The sequence below is a fragment of the Glandiceps talaboti genome, chromosome 3, assembly GCF_964340395.1.
Source record: "Glandiceps talaboti chromosome 3, keGlaTala1.1, whole genome shotgun sequence".
Taxonomy (NCBI): Eukaryota; Metazoa; Hemichordata; class Enteropneusta; family Spengelidae; genus Glandiceps; species Glandiceps talaboti.
In genome coordinates, this window is record NC_135551.1 from 14,527,331 (window position 1) to 14,549,989 (window position 22,659).

The following is a 22,659-nucleotide window of genomic DNA, read 5'->3' on the forward strand; positions in this document are numbered from 1 at the left end:
AGAGCCATTATGGGGACACTGCTGCATAACTGCTCCAAAATATCCTTATTATTATCTGTAAAAACGACACAATATATTAGTAGTAATAGGGTTAATACCTTATTGGAATCTAGTTCTTGAAGTGACTCTACGTAGCTTTCATGTGATCACCTCATAACATCATTACTGTGCACTATACGAAAAGTCATATTTGACCATGTCTCTCCACCGAGGTAAATCTTGAGCAGAGGATGTGTAAATGTGGTGAGTATGAGACAAAAATTTGATTTAATTTACCCCCAGTGATCTCTCCACTGGGGGCTGTAGACAGTCAAAAGTGGTACTGCGTCTCGTACTACCCCCTGACAGAGATGGCGGTTAGATGGGTCACAGGTAGGGTAAAGGTTGGGTAAAGGTGGGTAAATTGGACTTTTCGTGTTGTGGTGATGACATCTGAGTGATTCGGACAAAAGCTATATAGTCACTTCAAAGACTAGATTCCAATAAGATAACTACTACTCTACTGTATAAAAATGGAGTCAAGTATCAATTTATATTCTACTAACATTATGTTAGTGAAGTTACCTTTAATACTGGAATCTTGTTTCTTTTAAGTGACTATGTACCGGTAGCTTTCAGCCGAATTACTCTGACATCATTAGCATATAATGATGTTATGCTGTTTGGTCAGGTGACCTCCTAATGGTCATGGAATCACTAGATTCCAATAAGGTGACTTCACTACCACTACTCTAAAGAATGGAGTCAAACATCTGTTCTACTGACATCATATATGATAACCAGAGTGGCTTCTAACCCATTGGAGACACCACTGACTCATACTGCCAATTTTGACACATCAAAATGTGATGTTAATCTATCTCTTACTGTAGCTTGGCTCACAAGAAACCCACTTTACTGAATGACTCAACAAAAAAAATTGACTGTCACAAGAGCCTCTTGCCCTCTTGAAGAGGGCACACTGATGACAAACAGAGTGGGGGGAAAACAGCTTTCAACTGGCAAATTTGAGAATGTAATATGTTTGAAAGTAGTTTGACAGCACAAAGGCCATTCAACCAAATTTTATCAATACTTGTTGAGTATGACCAGAAAACACATATATAATAACAGACTAAAAATAACATCTTTAAATACACATCCTAATTCTGCAAGATTGTTTTATTCTCTGTTTTCATTCCATACACAATCTTACAGCAAAGGCAGGGACAGGATTCCCCCCACTCTACCCACCGCCCCAGCCCACCACACACACACACACACACACACACACACACACACACACACACACACACCCTGCCCTTCCTCCAACTGGGACAGGGCCCCAAGGGTTACATTGATATAGCATGAACATGTAGGTTCTCATCACCCACAAAAAAACCCTGATTTGTTGAGTTGACTCTGACCCAGTGCATCTATGACATACACTGCCACACAGCAATTTCATGTGGTGTACCAAAATTTGATGCTCCCCTAACCCATAGCATGTGGTGAATTCACAACAACACCAAGTTTGTGCCATTTGACATAAAATAGCAAATATTATCTGTTATTAGGAAGTTGCCATGTTCAATGCTAAATACAATGTACATATTACATAACAGTGAGTGCAAAGCATGATCGGACTACACAGGCAGATTTGAATGTTATATTAGAATTTCTGTTTTCCTTGTCTTTCTGTAATCTGTGGTTCTGTGGCCTCACATTTGACACCATAGACCCTAGAACTGGAGATAAATTACTTACTGAGTTGACTATGATATATACATTCACATGTATCTGTCAATATAAAGTGATATAACACCTTAGCTGAAGGCATAGAGACATTTATTATTGTTTAATTGCCCTCCTTAGGGTAATCTGATCATACATATATAAAAACACAAATGAAATGTGGATGGTCTCAACAAAACTCATCCAAAGGGTTTCCAAATGTTCTGACTAGCTTTCACCCTGTTAACAGAGCATCACCAGGTCAGTAAACATACTATCCACTGGTCCATCATGCACGCACACACACACACACACACACACACACACACACACGCAGGCAGGCAGGCAGGCATACATGCATGCATGCATACATACATACATACATACATACATACATACATACATACATACATGTGGAGTCATGATGGGTGAATGGTTAGCGTGACCGGCTTGGAATCTACAGGTTGCAGGTTCGAGCCCCGTCGCTGCCTGCTGTTTGTTTCTGAGTGGCTAAAGTCCTTGGGCAAGATTTGAACCACGACTGTGCCTCAGTCAACCCAGCTGTATAACTGGGGACCTGGTAGGATGTAGGTTGCAATGTGAAGGCTTTAATCCTATGCGCTTAAATGGCTGCAATGGATTGTATGCTCCCCGGGGAGTTGAGGAAGACTAAAGGGCCGTTGTGCTGTTCTGATCCGAGCCAGGGGTAATAATTGTAAAGCGCTTTGAGCACGGAGTGGGAAAGCGCTATATAAGAAACCAACATTATTATTATTATACATACATACATACATACATACATACATACATACATCCATACAGACATGCACACAGACATGCATGCATGCATACATAACTACATGCATACATAAACAGACATGCATACATACATACATACATACATACATACATACATACATACATACATACATACATACATGCATGCATAGATACATACATACATACATACATACACACATACATACATACATACATACATACATACATACATACATGCATATGTACGTACGTACGTACGTACGTACATACATACATACATACATACATACATACATACATACATACATACATACATACATACATACATACGTACGTACATACATATACAGACAGACATGCATACATTTCAATCATTTAAAGGAACGCACTGTCTTCAATAAACTCATTTATTCGTAGGCTTTTTTTTTTTAATTGGTTACCAGAAGGTTAGAGAATATGCCATTTGATATTAGAAAGGTATTCACGGTTGATGGGTATTTGCACAATAAAGTAGTCCATAATGACACAGATGCCCTTTGGTGCCTGCTTTGGTGTGTTCTCTGTAAATACAATTCACATGAGACTTACCAGGCTGTTGCTGTCATCGTAGGCTTTTTATTCAACCCCTTTCACTCCCTCCACCCATCCCATCTCTCTCTCTCTCTCTCTCTCTCTCTCTCTCTCTCTCTCTCTCTCTCTCTCTCTCTCTCTCTCTCTCTCTCTCTCTCTCTCCATCACTATGAAACAGTGATTATTGTAGTGTGTGCTAGTTCATTATTAACTTTTGATTTCTTTGAACGACTTGGAACTTTATTTAAGCCGTAATACAAGCTATCAAGTCGTACAGCCTGACAGAAGCAGCATAGAGCGAAATACTTTTTTAACTTTATTTTTCAAAACAACATGACCCCCCCCCCCCCCTTCCATCACGCTAGTCAAAGAATAGGAGGGGGCAACCAATTATAGTAGCTGCAAGGATTGCTAAGAACAGTAGATGGCACGTACGCGATGACCTGCTAACCCCTATCTTGGAGGAATTATACTGTCAGTATAATTCCTCCAAGCCCCTATCATCTTCAAGGTTTTCCCGACAGGACTTTGTGAACGGTCACCCAAGCTGAGAATAGAATGAATATTTACACGGCTTTCATCCAGTACAATCCTGGCACAGTGTCTTGTATTGTTCTATTGTCCAAGGACGCTATCAAGACTGGTAAAATGCGGATCCCTGAATGAATAGATTAGGGTCACTGGAGTTCGACATCTATGTACACAAGTCACGCCATACCTACTTTTGCACAATAAAGTCACTGTGGTTTAGGAGACTTCTCAACGCGAACGGATAGCTCTTTTTTTTTAATTGGCTGGTCTCGCTTAGCTTGTGCCTACTCGAAAAGTGTAATTGTGAATAGTACAATTTACCCACTCAAAAAGACCTCCATTCAAATATAGAGACTGCCACAGAAAAGACGGTGGCCGTGACTTGAAATCGAAATTGAATTGATCGGTACAAACCTACCGGTTATCAACATCTCACTAGTAATACAGATATACAGAAGCTTTTATCATTTAAGGCGTGATAGTTTTCGAAATTTGGTTAGAAATGCGAAAATGAAATTCGGCAATCGCAATGACGCCAAACGCCCCTTCCCATCCAACCACCACCACCACCACCCACCACTAACTGAAACTGTAGTGAAATTGTCTCACCAACTTTAATGTAGCTTTGAAATATGAATGTTACTGCAATTATAAGGGTTTTATGTATCGTAGGATAGCAACATATCGGGTACATCTGAAAATATGCCATCTCCGACGACTTTACAGGTGTCTGCGAAGTTGAAGAGGATTATTGTTGTTGCATTCTTTGTCAAGTAGTGTCGCAAGTGAATGTCGAACGAATAAATCAGAAGAAAGGCTTTGTTGAAGTGCTTTTGATAGAAGAGAGACATTGATAAATTCAATGCCTTCGAGCTCTGTTCACTACGGTTATTACTTTCATCAGGCCCCGTCCATCTTGCCTTCACTAGTTGTAGTAAACAATAGAAAAATAAGACCATGATCACTGATGCGTGTATACGCCGACAAAGGTTAACTCTATGAAAATGTACAGTGACACATTCAATGTTACATGTAACGTTAACAAAATGAAAACCTCCACGTTTGCATTTGTCTTGTTATGGTATTTGTTGCTGCACGTACGTGTTTGTCCTTTTGTGTGTATTTTTGATCTCGTATGTAAGGCTACGTATGTACTGTCCGTAATTTCATGAATTTCGAAGAAACTAGTACAGAAAAGAAGTAGAGAAAATGTATTATTTTAGCTCAAAAATGTGAAATTTCATCGGAGTAGCCATAAGTATTGATACCTGTGTTCGGAACGCAAATTCAAAAATTCATTAGGATACCGGAATATATAGTGTAGCGATAGCGGTTCTCAAGTCTACATCATGTAGGCTATAAAGTATCCATAGACTCTCATAGCCTTCTGACCTGGTCAAATGTAGAATTGGCCGTATTTTACATAATTATGAAGCTATGAGTTGAGAAGATGGGTGCCACGTCATACTCCGTTTTTTGGTGATTGGTTACATATAAGACTAAGTGGTTGCTATACCAACTGGAAATCACCCATTAGGAAGAATTAACCCACTCTTGACGTTGATGACAGCATTGCATGCCATAGTCGCTGGATTAGTGTATTGACAAATATAACATTCTCGGGGGTTTCCAAAAACTTGTGCAGAACAGGGAGTTATTCAAATTAGTGACGCGATTACACAAAATGTTGACTGTTCCTCCAACACCCCCCCCCCCACTCCCTCCTGGCCATTATTGAAATAATGACAACTCCCTTACTAAAAGTGACATGCTCAGGGCAGGGAAAGGTTCGGCACAATTATGTTCATTATTCATGTTATGTCGCAGTGTGCTAAATGATTATGTAACTGTAAGACTTTAGTTAATCTGGCCAGTGTAGGGTCTATGATCTGGCCTTGAACGACAATCCGAGACCACAAAAAGATGTCTTGAGGTACAATACACAGAAATTTCCAATTAAAGACCATTGACATTATTTGAAAGGGAGATAATACATTCGCACAATGAAAGTATAGTATATATTCTCCATATGTCAAGTGAATGGGTTTTGCAGTTGATTTTAGATTATTACCACCGGTAAACAATGAGTAAAGAATGTTACGTAATTAAAATTTCACCATGTTCAAGGTCGAGGTCTAAACCCCAACACTGTGCGGTTAAACCCGACCTATGTAAAGCACGTGTAGCCTGCCACATAGCAGGATGCCAAATCATTTGTAAAATTATGAAACTTTTTCAGTGCAAAATGGGATGAAGACATGAGGGCAAAGTCAGTGCTCCTTACAGCAGTTTGAATTTCCCGCATATGCATATATTACCCATAATCCTCTTTATATAGTGGACCTTGGCCTTTACAACGAAAAACTGGCATTGTGCCTTGGTTCAAGAAATAAAAGGAGTCAAATTTCGAGAGGACAACCATGGAAAAAATATAGGTCGTGAATGGGTATTGCAATCGCGGATTTCAGATTACACTACCACTGGTAGATGCTAATCAACTCCTAAAGAATGTTACACAAAACAGAAATTCAGCATGTTCATGGTCTTAATCCCAAAAGGACATACGGTTTCATCCTTTATGTCATATAGCCTATGTAACGCAAATGTAGCCGTCCATAGCAAAATGTGTAGAATAAATATCAACAGAATATGTAATAATATACACAGGTGTCATATTTCATCATAATGTAAACAAACTATACTTTATTATTTTCAATATCTTTATTTTTACCAAAGTTACAACACTATATATATATATATATATATATATATATATATATATATATATATATATATATATATATATATATATTGCGCTCTGCCACTGTGGTATAGAGCACTGTCTTAGCAGATTGATACTCACCGAGTTATATATATATATATATATATATATATATATATATATATATATATATATATATATATATATATATATATATATATATACACACACACACAATAAAGAATTGGATGAAACACAGCCTATACACTGGGACATTCTCGCGAACCATAGCTGTTATATCTTCCGCTACGCACTTCGAAATCTGGACGACACGTTTCGACCGTGCCGTAAAAGAGTACGTTGTAGTTTGCGACGATGCCTATACAACAACAACCTTAACGATACAGTGCCGTGGACTGGTTCATGAAATAAAACGAATTGGTGTTAAAACAAAAACAACATAACTGCATATACTGAGTATCATAGAAAATTACAATTTGACAAAACTATTGTCCTTCGCACAAAAATACCTTTTGATTTGTGGGTAAATTTCTCATGACATTGCATCGTAGCTTATTATTAGGTTTTATTCTTGGGATTAAATTTAAAGAATTATACACAGCCTGCAAAAAAACTAAACTATCACTGTTACTCGTATACAATCATATTGACCAATGGCGTGCGACTTCACTGAGGGTCACCCACTTCTTATAATTCGAGGTTTTCAATAATCTGCTGAAGTTTCACCGTTCATCAGTCACTTCAAACAAATACTAATAAACTGACGTGTGTATTTTAACACAGAGAAAGAGGAAACCGTGTTGGAATAAAATAAGACTGGAAACATAATTAAAGCATGGTAAATGTACATGTGGAACAAATTTATCAACCACGCTGACCCAGGCTAAGTGCGCATGCGTCACACGACAACGCGAGTCTTGAAAAATGTGGAATCTCGTGTGTCTTTTGACACAAAATAATGACATTTTCAAACCTATTTATAGACGAGAATCATGTCTGTTTTATCATGGAAAAAAAGCTAAAAATTATCTCATATGGGTCAAAAAGTTACAAAAATTTGATACTTGTTTTCAGAATTTTTTTTCGGAAAAAGACAATATTTTACAAACAAGCGTTTGAGAATAGTTATTTTGTGTGTTGGGTTTTTACTGAACTCTGGTGTATTTTGTTGCTGTTGTGGCGGTGTTGTTGTTTTTGTTGCTGCTGCTGCTGCTGTTGTTTTTGTTGTTGTTGTTGTTGTTGTTGTTGTTGTTGTTTATGCAGGTGACATTGTTGTTATAATTGTAATTGTTGGCAGCTGGGAGTTAAGAAACATTTTAAATAAAGGGTGATGGGAAGTAGACACAGTTGACAGGAGTCTTGTAAAAGGAGTAATTTGATCTGAAATACCGATGTTTCTAGGTTACGTAAACACAGTACACTAGTCACATGCAGGGACAGGATCTGTATGGTTGCTTAGTTACGGCCTATGGAGGCGGAGAGTGATTAATGTTATTTCCTCACTGCATTTCCTCTGTCCAAAGTGACAATCACATGCGCTGGTGCCACCACTTGTAACGGGACCTGGTTATGGTGGATTACGTTTCCTTTTATTAACATGTCCTGTAAGTCTGTCTACCACGTGCACGCAGCTGTTCTGAATTGCGAAATAAGAAATGAATGTGAATAATGTAAAATATGACGTAATGGATGCTTTCCATCTGTAAATCAACTTACAAATGTAAAAAGAAACACTAGACTCATGGAATTTCACCATGCACCTATCCAGCGATATTTCAAGTTCTTATTTTCACAAATTGATGTTGTTCTGGAAGACTTGTACAGGTTCAAGTTATTGAATTGTGCTTTGTAGGGTCGGGGTGCAGCCCCCCCCTCCGGTCCCAGTCCAGAGAGAGAGGCACAGTTGTTACTTTTATGTTAAAGTATGTATGTATGTATGTATGTATGTATGTATGTATGTATGTATGCGTGTGTGTGTGTGTATGTATGTATGTATGTATGTATGTATGTATGTATGTATGTGTGTGTTGGGTGGGGAGGTATTGCCTTTCGTAACAAAGTGACGACAGTACGTTCGCATGTACATCACTGTGTTAATGTGCTAGAACCAATTCTCGGTAAATGTGTGCTTAAAATGGCTTTTTAAGTTTGAACTCTGGCGATTTACATAATAGTGGAAAGGGCGTATCGATTGGACAGCTCTTGCTATATTCAACTTGCAGTGAACTGTAGAGAAAGCCTTTTGTATATATGACCTCGCTTTAAGTGCTAATGCCTTTCAGTAGTGGATCTTTTCCCACACGATGCACAGTTTCTGGGTACACCTGTAGTTATAAAACGACAGTTTCAGTTGGCGTTTACCGGATTTGTTAACAGGTATGTACACGGCAAACTTGTTTGTTGTTTGGTGAAGTTCCTTGTTTAGCTCATCTACATTATAGTATCTCCATGACATGCTGTTTACAGTTTAGAACTCAGCGCTAGCGTGTCGCAGCTAGTGTTTATCACGATCGACCCAGTCGACGTCCCTCCAGTCCAGCTCTAGTCAAAGGGTTGACCTTGAAGTACGCTAAATGTGTACTTAAGAAACGTCCGTAGTAAAGTTTGGTGTATACCCATCACGTGGATCACACATTTTCCAAGGAAATGGCGATCGGTTTACGTCTTGCATTTCAGTCAATCTGCTTCCATGTCATGACATACATCATACTCAACTTCCTACACTGCAGGGTTGGTCCCTGTACGTTACCAGGCAGGGGTCAGAATTTACGACAGGGAGGGGGTTGTAGAGAAATTGGTGGGGGCATGAACAATTAATTGAGGGTTGAAAGGGGGGATCGAAATTATGATGGTCTGAAAGGGGGGCGAGATATTTGATGAGTTGAACCAAATTGAACCTCAGAAGCGGTCGTTAAAACAATTTAGCCTCAATACCTTCTAAAAACCTATATTCAGTGATGAGTTTGGTGACTGCCATGTGAACGTATTTGAGTGTCTTCCTCTGCATGTCTGTCTGTGTGCCTGTCTGTGTATGTATATATGTATGTATGTATGTATGTATGTATGTATGTATGTATGTATGTATGTATGTCTATCTATATATATATATATATCTAGTCTGTCTTTGTTGTCTCCCTCACACATACATACATACATACACACACACACACACACACACACACACACACACCCTCTCTCTCTCTCTCTCTCTTTTTTTGAGAGCGCAAATGGAGGACTGCGAAAATATTTTGACAAAAATATATTTCTCTCCAGGCCCCCCTGCCGTAAATTCTGACCCCAGCCTAAGTTCTCAAAGCCGACAAAAACAACTCTTTCAGAGCCAACAAATGGATTTAGTAGTACTTATTCGTGAGAGGATAACTGTCAAGGTCCAACTTTAGATTGAACTCGTTGAGATATAGTCGATGTCTTTGTCATCAGATTATATAAAAGCCATTCTCGACCTAAGAATGTCCGTCGATGCCGCTTTATCTCATGTATGGAATGTAAACGTATATCGCCATCGACGGTGTTTAAATGCAGCTAACAGCAGTCCGACAGAGTGCATTTACTTGACCTGGGATTGAACTTACATCGGTTGTCTACAATTTAGCACAAACGTTGTTCCGGGACAGACACGTTTAAACGTGGTCTGTACAATTCAATTCCATACACACTTTTTTTCCAAGGCAATAATATATCTGCTTCCATAAATTCACGACTGTTGTGCCCATTCAAAAACAAAATTATACATACATATATTTTAGTCGAAAATGTGAATTTCTTTTCGAAACGAATACTTATTTGAGACTTTTAACTGAAAAAGTAAAAAGTAAACATTGTGTATGTTATTGCCAGTGATATACAACCAGTGACAAGCAAGCGTTTATAAATGGAACTTGTTACAAATGAGGAAGGTAATTAATATTAAATGAATTGGATTAATACCATTTGGCACAGCATATTAGAAGTGTGCAGACTTACAGTGCATTTCACGGTTTGCCTAGAACAGTTGTAAGACCATTTACACAATAGTTCATATTCACAAACTAATTTCATGTTCCCCTGGTATTTCATGTGCACACATAAAGAGACCATAAAACGGTTCTTATCAAACCATGAAATGTAATACATCTGTAGTTCCAACATGCTGTGCCAAATTTTATTAATCTATCTAATTCACGTACCTTATTTTCCTGTTTGTAACAAGTTCGCTTGTAAATGCTTGCATGTCACTGGTTGTAGTAATAAAAACTGCTGGTGAAAGGCATTGACATTTTGTGACGTCTGACCTCGGAATGTAAATTAATGATAATAAATTCTCTGCATCGTCAAGAAAACAAACATTATCGAAACTCTTTCTCAAACTTAAATTTACCAAAGCGTAAGAAACAAAACGGAACAATTATATTTTTTCATTTATAATTGTTATAAACATTACAATTTCAGCGTTGTTATGGGCGTTGTTAGGGGGTGACATCAAAAGTCCAATTTAGGATTTAAAAAAACTAAATCCTTTTACTTTGGGGTTGGGTGGGTGGGTTAGTTCCTACAAAATCGATTTTACTTTAAATGGATCTGTTTATACCCCTAAATAAAAATGTCGTCAAATTGAGAAATAGAAGAATGTTCGCAATAGTAAATGAACAGCACTAAAATAAAGTAAAGTGTCAACAAAAGAAAGACTATAAATTTTTCTTAAGCAACGTACCGGATTTGTGTTCATAGCACTACAAAATGATTGGAAATTGATTGGAAATATTTTCAATTGTGGCCAATTTAGTTAGAAGGGGTGTGGTCTGAGGCCTAACTAAATGAATTAAGCTGGGGTTTTTAACCCACATTGAACTATTGATCTCGCCCCTTAAGATCTTCCCTTATATGACTGTATGTCTGTCAATTAAAACTGCCAGACTGATTGAGCTGTATATAGTATGTAATGGGGATAGTATTTAGACAGTACAAGTGTAAAGATGGACAAATTACTCAAATCAAATTTAAATGGTCATTGCAGTGTACGAAGTTAGTATTAAAAAAGCCAGATTGATCAAACCGCACCCCTCCTCCCCCCCCAAAAAAAAAAACAAACCGAAAACAAAACAAAATAAACTGAAAAAAACAACAACTAAGCTTACTGGCCAGTTTGCTCTGAAATGTGGTCTTGTGTTTTTCTAGAGGTATCTTGATCAGAATTAATTGTTCGAAAAAATAAGAAGGGTCAAATGAAACCTCAACCTTAACATACCAAAATGGGTCACTGTATATATAAATGCATGACATGCATGCATGGACAAACTGAATTAGAAAACGAGAGTTGTTGTGATGAATGGACATAATGCCTCCATACACACAGCTAGGACTTGGCTTTTCAAGCCTTGTGGTATTCGGTGTACATATAAATCGTAGATATTAATGGTAGAGGTAATTACGATTAGAGGTCGGGTTAGCTTACTTGCAGGACTACTAATTTGGTATGGAAGTGTTGGTCTGAAAAGACTGTGTGTGTGTGGGGGGGGGTGCTAAATCAATAGGCCATTATTCATTCTTGTCCTTTGACATAAATATCCAGACTGGTTTGTGTACGTATATAACGAAATATAATCACTTTGGTACAGTAAGTTTGAAGCCATGCACTTGAATGTTTTTGTCTGTCTGTCTGTCTGTCTGTCTGTCTGTCTGTCTGTCTGTCTGTCTGTCTGTCTGTGTATGTCTGTCTGTCTGTCACCACACCACTGGCACTGATCACAGTCAAACTACAGACCTTTTACGGTACCGTGATCTACCCAAGTCCAACTACGTATGCATGTTCAATCATGTATGCATATTTCTTCTAACTAAGACGAATCTATGGTTTGCAAAAACCCTAACGGTATTGTGTTGTGTTGTGTTGTGTTGTGTTGTGTTGAGTTGTCAGTGTGAACAAATTATATATATTCTATCTCAGAAACTGTTCATCATTTTTATTTTGTAGTAAAGGCAGAAACAAGTCTTCTGTCGCTTGTTTCTTGTGAAAAAACCCAGTGTTGTGTTATTGGCTATGTTTTCAGTTTTAAATGTGCCAGATTTGTAAATATTGAATTGTACATGTTTGATTAGCTACTATGCTTCTAGTAGCTAAACCTGTTTAAATCCCTTCAAAAGTGGTATTTGAAAGGTTAAACGGGATCTGTCACGTGGGAAGCAACCCCGACCCCTATCATTTTACCGGGGGGGGGGGGGTGCTGTGGAATTCGAAGACGTATTGTACCGCTCAATGGATTGGCGTTCAATTTGTGTAACTTTAAATTCTTAATAAGTGTACAAGTAATATGAAACCTACGGCTATCTAAAGGGGCATCGATTACATTACAAAGACCTGAACCATACGGTACCGTTTTATTTACAAACCAAAATAGTGACACCTTGTCCCTGTTATTTCAAGTGGTCATATGGGTGAGAAACAGTATACTAATTTAGGATTTTTAAAATACTTAAAAGAACGTTATGTTTTTCTGCTTTAAAAAATAATAAACAGAAACAATGTAGCTCAATTCAAGTAGTAGGGAAAGGGGGGTTAGACCCAATATGGAGTTAAATACACGCTGGACCAACTTTGACACAGTTGATCAACATGGTACATAGAATCATTTGAGAGGGAGGTCGCTGACCCCGGTAACTTCTGACTGTCGAAAATTCAAGATGGCGCTCACAACAATGATTTTGCTCCTTGAGTTCATTTCCTGGGCTTTCTGTTTTTTGAGCTTGAATGTCCACTAAACCATCCAATCATATAGTTGTGTCTTGAGAAAATTATTCCTATTCATATTTTTTAAGTGACCATATGGATGAGAATTGGGTATTTATTTTGGATTTTTAATTTATAACACAATTTTATCATGGCTTCCTACTTGAAAAATCAACATGAAACAACATATGCCAAATCCTTGTTTGTAACTCAATAAATGGCAAAAGTGTGTTTGAATTGGTTATTGTACATACAATAACAAATTAGATATTTTACACATTTTTTTAAAGCTTTTTTTGCAACATATTGAATTACAAATACAGATTGGTCTGTGCTGTTTCAAATGATGTTTCAAGTAGGACGCCATGATAAAATTGTTTTGTAAATTAAAATTCCAAATTAAATACCCAATCCTCATCCATATGGCTACTTGAAAACATTAAATTACTGATGAAATGGAGGAATAACTCAGTGTTATCTAGTGCAATACCGTTTCAGTTTTAAAATCACCAATGTGCTTATGTTTATGCATATGCATTGTATCCGTATAGATTTCTGCGTTAGCAATAAATGATTTCTTTATTTCTTTATTTCTTTATGTATGTATGTATGTATGTATGTATGTATGTATGTATGTATGTATGTATGTATGTATGTATGCGTGTACATATTATGTACACAAGTTAGGCTGCAATGGCAGGTGTTACATCAGTGTGCACATATTGATAAGGTCGCTGACTGTCTGGTCAAAACAGTGACAGGTTTATTGACCTCTTGTCTCCATCATTACGGTAACCATAGTATACCAGAGACGTGACAAACACAATAATATCATGCCAGGGTAAAACAAACATCTGGTGACAAATAAAGGTAGTGATGTCCATTATAAATTATAGTAAAGCTGAAGCTTTTATGTATGCTAGGACAAAATGTAATGTTATCCAGAAAGGACGCGAAAGGTTCCCTCCCCATACTACCCCTAAAATCTGTGTTGTCAATGTTGATATGTACTTTTCCTAATGTGAAAAATCATTTGCGGTTTAACTCATTTGAACCTGGATACAAAGATGTCTTCTGTGTGTTTCAAAGTTTTAACAACAACAGCAGCAGCAACGGCTGTTTCTTTCACGCGTGTGTTCAAAATGTTTTATTATGTTGTTGTTGTTGCTGCTGCTGCTGCTGCTGCTGCTGTTGTTGTTGTTGTTGTTGTTGTTGTTGTTGTTGTTGTTGTTGTTGTTGTTGTTGTTGTTGCAGCTGCTGCTAAAGCTTTAATATGTCTTCATGTAACTGACTCCCCAAATTAGTACCATGGTACAACCTGCAGTATCCACTACTGCACAAGGTAGTTCAAATTCATTCTTTCACGTACATGTAGCTACAGTGTGTACATCACGATTAGTCTATTTCCTGACCGTGTTCACATATTACATTAGCAATTTGCGAACACAAGTCAGTCACTACAGACCAAACACAGAAAGCTAATAAATCCTGCAGCTGTAGAGATCGCAAATAAAGTCCACTCAACGGCAGCCGCCTATCAACCAATTGACGTAATAATAATATACAGGGCACAAGTCACACCAGATAACAGTGACATCACAAAACTATACTTTGGGCTAACAGAGAACACAGTTAAACAACGATTAGAAAGGATACAACGTCGCTCAGCACGATTCGTCACACACAATTACAATCCTAAAGCTAGTGTCACAGACATACTGCATAATTTACAATGGGAACCACTTGAAAACCGAAGAACGAAACTCAGACTAACTTCTATTTACAAGGAAGTACACGGTCTCACACCCCCCAACATCCAACCTAATCAATCACACACAGTCAGATCGACAAGGCAAAATACCGACCCACACATTCTGAATGAACCACCTTTCAATAAAATCTGCTACCTATATTCACTGTATCCAAGAACCATCCGCGAATGGATTTATTACTGCCCGATATCCGTGATGCCACGAACATTCATTGACACCTTCAAAACACTACTACAAAAAGTAAACATGGAAGAACTGATAACGAGAGCTCACTACAAACTGTAAACACTCAATAGGTCATCAATTCCACACTGACCTGTGCGTGATAACGGCAAGGTGTTTTGCACAGTATTACTAGTAAGCAGAAGCAGAAACGATTCTCAAACCACAAACAGACATTTACTCATAAGAAGCTACAGTACAGCACAGAGCTATCCAAACAAGTTTGGAATTTGAAGGAAAGGAACCAACCATATAAAATCAAGTGGATATCATCACCCAAGCGGCTGCTTATACAAGTGAGACGAAACGTTGTTAAACCTCTGTTTAACTGAAAAACTTTGTATAATCAATGCTGAAAAGAGTATATTACTGAACAAAAATCCAAACTGGTCTCTATATGTCGCCATGAAGGCAAATACTCGCTCACAAACTACAGACGTAAACCCCCGTAAAGGAATAGTTTAGTCCGACCATCTTGTTACGCAATATATACACTTATATACACTTATATATATATATATATATTTATATATATATATATATATACACACTTATATATATACACTTATACATATATATATATATATATATATATATATATATATATATATATATATATATATATATATATATATATATATATATATATAATGGATTATGTCCTGTTACTTTATGCTGGGTGATGAGATTGTCTTTGTGAAACAGAACATACAATACAACTGGTGATGGGGCGGGGGCTTGGGGAGATAATGAACAAGGTGGAAATACTGTGGTGGTAACGTTTATAAAGAGTTGGAGTTATGGGACGTGATCTGTGGTACAACTGGCAGGGTATGGGGTAGGGTATGGCCATGGTACAAGGGCTAGGGTTATGGGACAACGTGGCCTTAACGTTTTAGGTACCCTGACATAGCAAGCTGCATGCATAGACTGACAAACGCTACTAAACATTATAATTGTTTACTTCACAAGTTTACCAAACGATTCCTTATTGCTTATGGGTATGGATCAGAAAGGTATTTGTTTACGATATTTCTGGAAAATGTGGTAATTATTGTCCCTTTGCATTGAAATGATAAAGAATTACGACCAAACCGGAGTGACTATAGATGTGTTTTTTTTTACTTCTCATCACATAACATTCATTTGGCCTTTATTTGTTTGCTGTGTCGATTTGTACACGTATCGATTTGTACAGGAACACTTCCGTTGTCCCCCTACCCATAACCCTCGATCAGCACTCCATGGTCATCTCCCCATCAGTTGTATGACATCATCTATGATTTTTACATATTAGTTGATCTCATCATAAACTTGCTGTCGTCGCTAACATCAGACTGAGACTCGAGGTAACGTAGTCCGTGAATCTGTTGTACTTGTAAAAGAATGACTGTTCATAAAATTACTTTAAGCTTGTATTTACATTTTGCGCACTTTGGCAAAAAGGAACGGCCATTTGAAGTATTAAAACCTTGTCGAACAAAGAAGACGACCTTCAATTTATTGACCATGTGAACACTTAGAATTGTGGTTTCTTTAGCTATTATTAAAAGGAACAGTTATATAATAGGATTTAACCGTCTTGTCGCAAAAAAAGTAAGTCGACCTGTATAGCTTGATACTTAAAACTAGGTACAACTTAGACTCTCTCACAGTCCTCGGAGCTTCGCATTACTAAAATTAACGCTAAATGAATTGTTTTGGATAGACCGATACCATCGAGCTTCGCGAAAACAGGCCGGGGAGCGTCGCATAGCGCAGTCACACGTCAACGAATTAGTTATCTCTATGTGGTTGATGGGGGCGCTTAGTACAAGGTTATTCGAGTACGGTCATGGAACTCGTACGTTATGTAGATGGTATCGCTGCATACAAAATAATTCATTTAGCGTTAATGTTAGTAAAGCGAAGCTCCGAGGACTGTAAGAGAGTCTAGGTACAACTACACTGCCATGTATACTAGAAGAGGTGTCAGTCATATTTGCAAAACACCCCCCCCCCCCCTATGTACAACCTTGCTTGGATGTATTAGTAATACATCCATGGTACAACAAATGGTACAACCCGGAAAAAACACCGGTGCATGTGCTTGCTCGTTGTAAAAAGGAATGAGACAAGTTTCATGTAAACACATACAATCAATGTAACTAATGTCTGTAGCTTTATGAAGCTTTTAAATAATTAACACATGAACCATGATCCCGTGACTCTGTTTACTGATAGGATATGTTACATGGTATAACCATAGACCCTTTCGTGTACGGTCTATGGTATATCAATTTAGTAGGACTGTTCTGTAACATAATAACTTCCACACCTCGATATAAACAAACTAATAAAGCATATCGCCTGAACGATATAGAACTGCCGCCAACGTTGGTGAAGGGTCTATCACATGGAACTTTGTAGTACAGCCTAGGACTAGGATATGCACATGCTATGTGGCCATATCCTAGTGTTAGGAAGAAGAGCACCAAGGACAGGGTTATGCACATAGTTGTAGCAATTCCGTGGAACCACGGGGGCTGTACTAGCTATGTGTACAATATCCCTAGCCTGTAACAGCTCTGGTCAACACACTAAGTGTAATATACCTAGATTTGACAGATGTGTAACTGGTATGCCAACATCAATGTAACATGGGTGTGAAAAATAGCAGCATAGTTTTTTTACAACATCCATGCACACGAGAGTTTTTTCCCACAGCCATGTACCAGCTATGGTTAGCATAGCTGTAACATAACTTTTTCCCACAGCCATGTACCAGCTATGCGAGCATATAGCTGTAACAGAGGTATTTCTCACAGCCATGTACCAGCTATGTGAGCAATGCTAGTCAGATATGAACAGAGTATTTTTCCACCTGAGCTGTTACATGTATGTGTACAACTGTGTGCTAGGTGTGCAGTACACAGCTATGGTATTGGGATGTGCAAAACAGTCGTGACACAGAGTCATCCATGCTACAGGCATATTTTTCACAACCATTTACCAGGGCTGTAAAAAAAATACTAGTCCTAGGATGTAAAAGTTTCGATGTGTACCCGTCTGTTGTTATCTTTGTAATATGCATTATGACTTCACTGTTGCTAAGGGCGTGGCCATGGTTGCTAGGGTCAGATGTGTCAAAATGTTTTGAACAAAAAGTGCAGATAATGCATCCACAAACAACCAAACCAAGTTTCAGCCCCATTCACCATGTAGTTTTCAAGATGTTTTTTTGACCAAAATTGAGATTTTCAGACCTAATTTGCATATCACTGATGAGATCATCATATCAAGAATAGAGTTGGTCCAGGTTATTGGAAACATCATGCTATTTTTTTGTGATAACAACGCAGTGTACAACTGCGGCAACGATGCCAAGGCAATACTTTCCGTGTTTACGTAATACATTTGAATACCCTTTCCCTGAATCTCAGTTGTGCTAAAAATGTTTAGGGTCGGCGACTTAAACTGGGGTCGGTCAAGTTATCGGAAACATAATACTTTTTTTTTTACCTGGTCATAGTGTTATATGTCAATCAATTGCGACAACAACGCAGGCAGGGTACCGCCGCGGCAATGAATGCCAAGGAATTACTTTCCGTAATACGTAATACATTGGAATGCCCCGGCCCATTCCCTGCTTGACTAGGGCATCCCCGTTGTGTGAATACACTGTTCCATGTGTACCATTATCCGCCCATGAAACAAACGCACGTGTCGACGGAAACACTGTCACTGGCCGGCCATAGATGACGTGTACCTACAGCGCTGTATCTGTTCGGATATCTCGCGTTTTCTATCAGTGTGGTAAGCTTAGCTGTATTTGAATCGCTGTGATGAAAAAGAGGTGGGTACATGCACGTTGCAAAGTACATGAGACCGACCACATGCATGATGATGAGATGGCTGGGCATGACATAATTTATTAGGTGATGGCTTTGAATTTTGACGTTAGAAAATGATACTCAAGAACACGGAAACTGGTGCATGTGTAATACTTTCATTTCAGACCTGAGCCTTGGTTACTAACAATTTAGTGTTAATTAGCTGTATGGTTAAGTGCAAAGCATATATAACGGTTTACACCGGGTAACGTTTCGCAATTGACACAATAGGCCTGTCTTTAATAGTTAATTTACATGTGTCTTCGTGTTCCATATGTGAATTTGAATGGCCTGTAAGTGTAATGTATATGCATGGGTCAAATCGAAGGCTGGCACGGTATATCGTATTGAACCATATATCAAATTCAGCAGTTTGTAATGTAATAACCATGGTTGACATTTGCTTCGAATTCTCACCATGCACCATAACCGTCGAGCAAAATTTGTAGTCATCGTAATTGTTGATTGTACGTCGACCTCCATTGTCAATTGCACGTGACTCTCGCTCCATATCCCGCGAGTCCATATACGGGTACATTGTACTTCCTGTCGAGTGTTACGTTATACATGTAATGTAATGTAAAATCGGAACACTGTAGACAGGAGCTATACTAGAGTCAAGACTGTGGCCCTCGACCGTTGTTCTTGGTGTATAATTCTCCCTCCCTCCCTCTCCCTCTCTCCCTCCCTCCCTCCCTCCCTCCTGAGGTTCAGTAGTGCTATAGGGATCGCCCGGCGTCTGTCTGTCTGTGTGTGTGTGTGTGTGTAAACAACTTAAAGTACAAAACCACTGAACCGATTGCCACGATATTTGGTGGGTCCATTACCTTGGGTGTCTAGTTGGGAAATTGTTCAAATCAAAATGATCGCATCACAGGTGTGTGATTTGGGTCAAAAAATGTGATTTTTGGTCAAAAAACTTAAACTCAGAAACTACTGGGCAGATTGGTGCGAAATTTGGTGGGAACATTCTTAAGGGGGTGTAAAGTAAGATTTGTTCATGACGGGATGATTCCATCAGTGATATGCAAATTAGGGCTAAAAATGTGTCTTTTTGGTTGAAAATCTATAATTCCAAAACTACAGAGCAGATTGGGCTGAAATTTAATGGGAATGTATCTAGGGATGTATGGACAAAGAAACATTAAGCATACCATGATTCCATGAGTGATATGCAAATTAGGTGTAAAAATGTTCATTTTTGGTCAAAAACTTATATCTCAAAAAGTACTTGGTCACCGAGTCTGAAACTTGGTGAGATGTTTCTGAGTGTTATTCTTCAAAACATTTTGTCAAAATTGGCCCTAGAGACCATGACCACGCCCTTAGCAACAACCAAATGGCAGTATATTTTGGTCAAATAACAACATCATATGGTAGGCAAGTGAGTATACACATTCAAAAAATGTATGCAAATACCGTAGCAACCATGACCACGCCCATAGCAACAGCCAAACGGTCGTGTATTTCACAAAGATAACAGGAATAGAAAGACAAATGAATAAACATTCAAAAAATGTATGCAAATGTGCCTAGCAACAAGACCATGCTCATAGCAACAGCCAAATGATCACTTATATTGCAAAGATAATAAGGGGATTAATAGACAATTAAATAAACATTTAAAAAATGTATGTAAATATGCCTAGCAACAAGACCACGCCCATAGCAACAGCCAAATAATCACATATATTGCAAAGATAACAACAGGAATAGAAGACAAATGAATAAACATTCAAAAAATGTATGCAAGTGTGCCTAGCAACAAGACCACGCCCATAGCAACAGCCAAATGATCACATATATTGCGAAGATAACAATGGGGATTAATAGACAATTGAATAAACATTCAAAAAATGTATGTAAATATGTCTAGCAACAAGACCACGTCCATAGCAACAGCCAAATGATAGCATATATTGTAAAGATAGCAACATGGTTGGATAGGCAACTGGATAGTCATTCACCAAATGAACACTTATTGTTAGCATGGACTACCATATGGATAAACATTTTGAAAAACTGTACAGTTGTGCTACAACGCCATTGGCGGTATTTTTAAAAACTACAGTTGTGCTACAATGCCATTGCCGGTAATTTTATAAAATCTAAACTGGGACGATAACAACATTGTGCCATGCAGGATGGCGCTGTTCATTTTATTTGCAAAGAGGATGGTGTGGTACAGTTCAGTCAACATATCCGAGGATGAGAAGTACACACATTTTTAGCACAACTAAACTGAAGGTTCATGGAAATTGTTCAAATGAAAATGATTGCATCAGAGATGTGGGTTTTGGGTCAAAAAATGTGATTTTTGGTCAAAAAACTTAAACTCCAAAACTACAGAGCAAATTGGCATGGAATTTGGTGGGAGCATTCTTAGATATGAGTAAATTAAGATTTGTTCATGACATGGTGATTCCCTTAGTAATATGCAAATTTGGGCTAAAACTGTGTCTTTTTGGTCAAAAACCTATAATTCCAAAACTACTAATATGCAAATTAGGTGTAAAAATGTGAATTTTGGTCAAAAACATATCTCAAAAGGTACTTGGTCAATGAGACTGAAACTTTGTGAAATGTTTCTAGAAGTAGAAGTGTTATTCTGCAGATTTTCTTCCAAACATTTTGACACAATTGGCCCTAGCAACCATGACCATACCCTTAGCAACAACTGAATGGCAGTATATTTTGGTCTAATAACATCATGTGGTAGGCAAGTGAGTAAACATTAAAAAAAATGTATGCAAATATTCCTAGCAACCATGACCATGCCCATAGCAACAGCCAAATGATGGTGTATTTCACAAAGATAACAGGGATTAATAGACAATTGAACAAATATTCAAAAATGTATGCAAATGTGCCTAGCAACAAGTACATGCCCATAGCAACAGCCAAATGACCACATATATTGCGAAAATAACAACACGGGTTAATGGACAATTGAATGAACATGCAAAAAATGGATGTAAATTTGCCTAGCAACAAGGCCACGCCCATAGCAGCAGTCAAATAATCACATATACTGCAAAGATACTATCAGGATTTCATACACAAGTGGACAAAAACATTCAAAAATGTATGCAAATATATCTAGCAACATGACCACGCCCATAGCAACAGCCAAATGATCGCATATATCATATAAGATAGCAACATGGTTGGATAGGCAACTGGATAGTCATTCAGCAAATGAATATCTATTGTTAGCATGGACTAGCATATGGATAAACATTTTTAAAAACTCTACAGTTGTGCTACAACGCCATGGGCAGTATTTTTCTAGAAGAGTGTTTCTATGCTTACTGAAAATTTACGTCTTTACTAACATCTAAATATGCTTAAATAAGTGTGCACTATTTTTCCTTTACAAATTGCCTGTTTGATAATAGCAAATCTGGTGAAATAGGAATCTAAGGGAGTGTACACTTTAAAATCCCAGAGGGACCTGGTGAATTTCCACAAGGGCTGGAAATTGGAGGCGGTAAAATTTTCCCAAGGAAATAAATAATATACATTTTTCATGGGGGGGGGGGGGGGGGGGGGGGGGAGGACATTGAAAATAGCTTTTTATGGCAAGGCATTTTTTTAAAAATGAAACTAGTCTTAACGTTGTCGCTCTTTAAAAAAACCTGCCCTTTAGTATATACACCTAAAGATTCATCGTCTTTGTGATCATGTGATTAACTTTCATTAGTTTAACTGTCATGTATTGCAATGAAATTA

At 38.0% G+C, this 22,659-nt stretch overlaps 1 protein-coding gene across 3 annotated transcripts in view; it reads left to right on the forward strand.

The window, feature by feature from the left end:
- The window catches only part of LOC144432540 (organic cation transporter protein-like), a 41,582-nt gene that overhangs the window by 882 nt on the left and 18,041 nt on the right, over window positions 1–22,659 (forward strand). Inside the window, exon 1 of one of the 3 annotated variants that reach the window (XM_078120772.1) lies at window positions 8,618–8,713. The exons of 1 other annotated variant lie outside the window; for it this stretch is intronic. Coding sequence is in view for 1 of the 2 variants with exons in the window: in XM_078120769.1 (XP_077976895.1) it covers window positions 18,880–18,890 (11 nt within the window). In the remaining variant the exon portion in view is untranslated. Of the gene's footprint in view, window positions 1–8,617; window positions 8,714–18,796; window positions 18,891–22,659 lie in introns of those variants that run through there. One more of the 3 variants, XM_078120769.1, reaches the window with a different exon arrangement.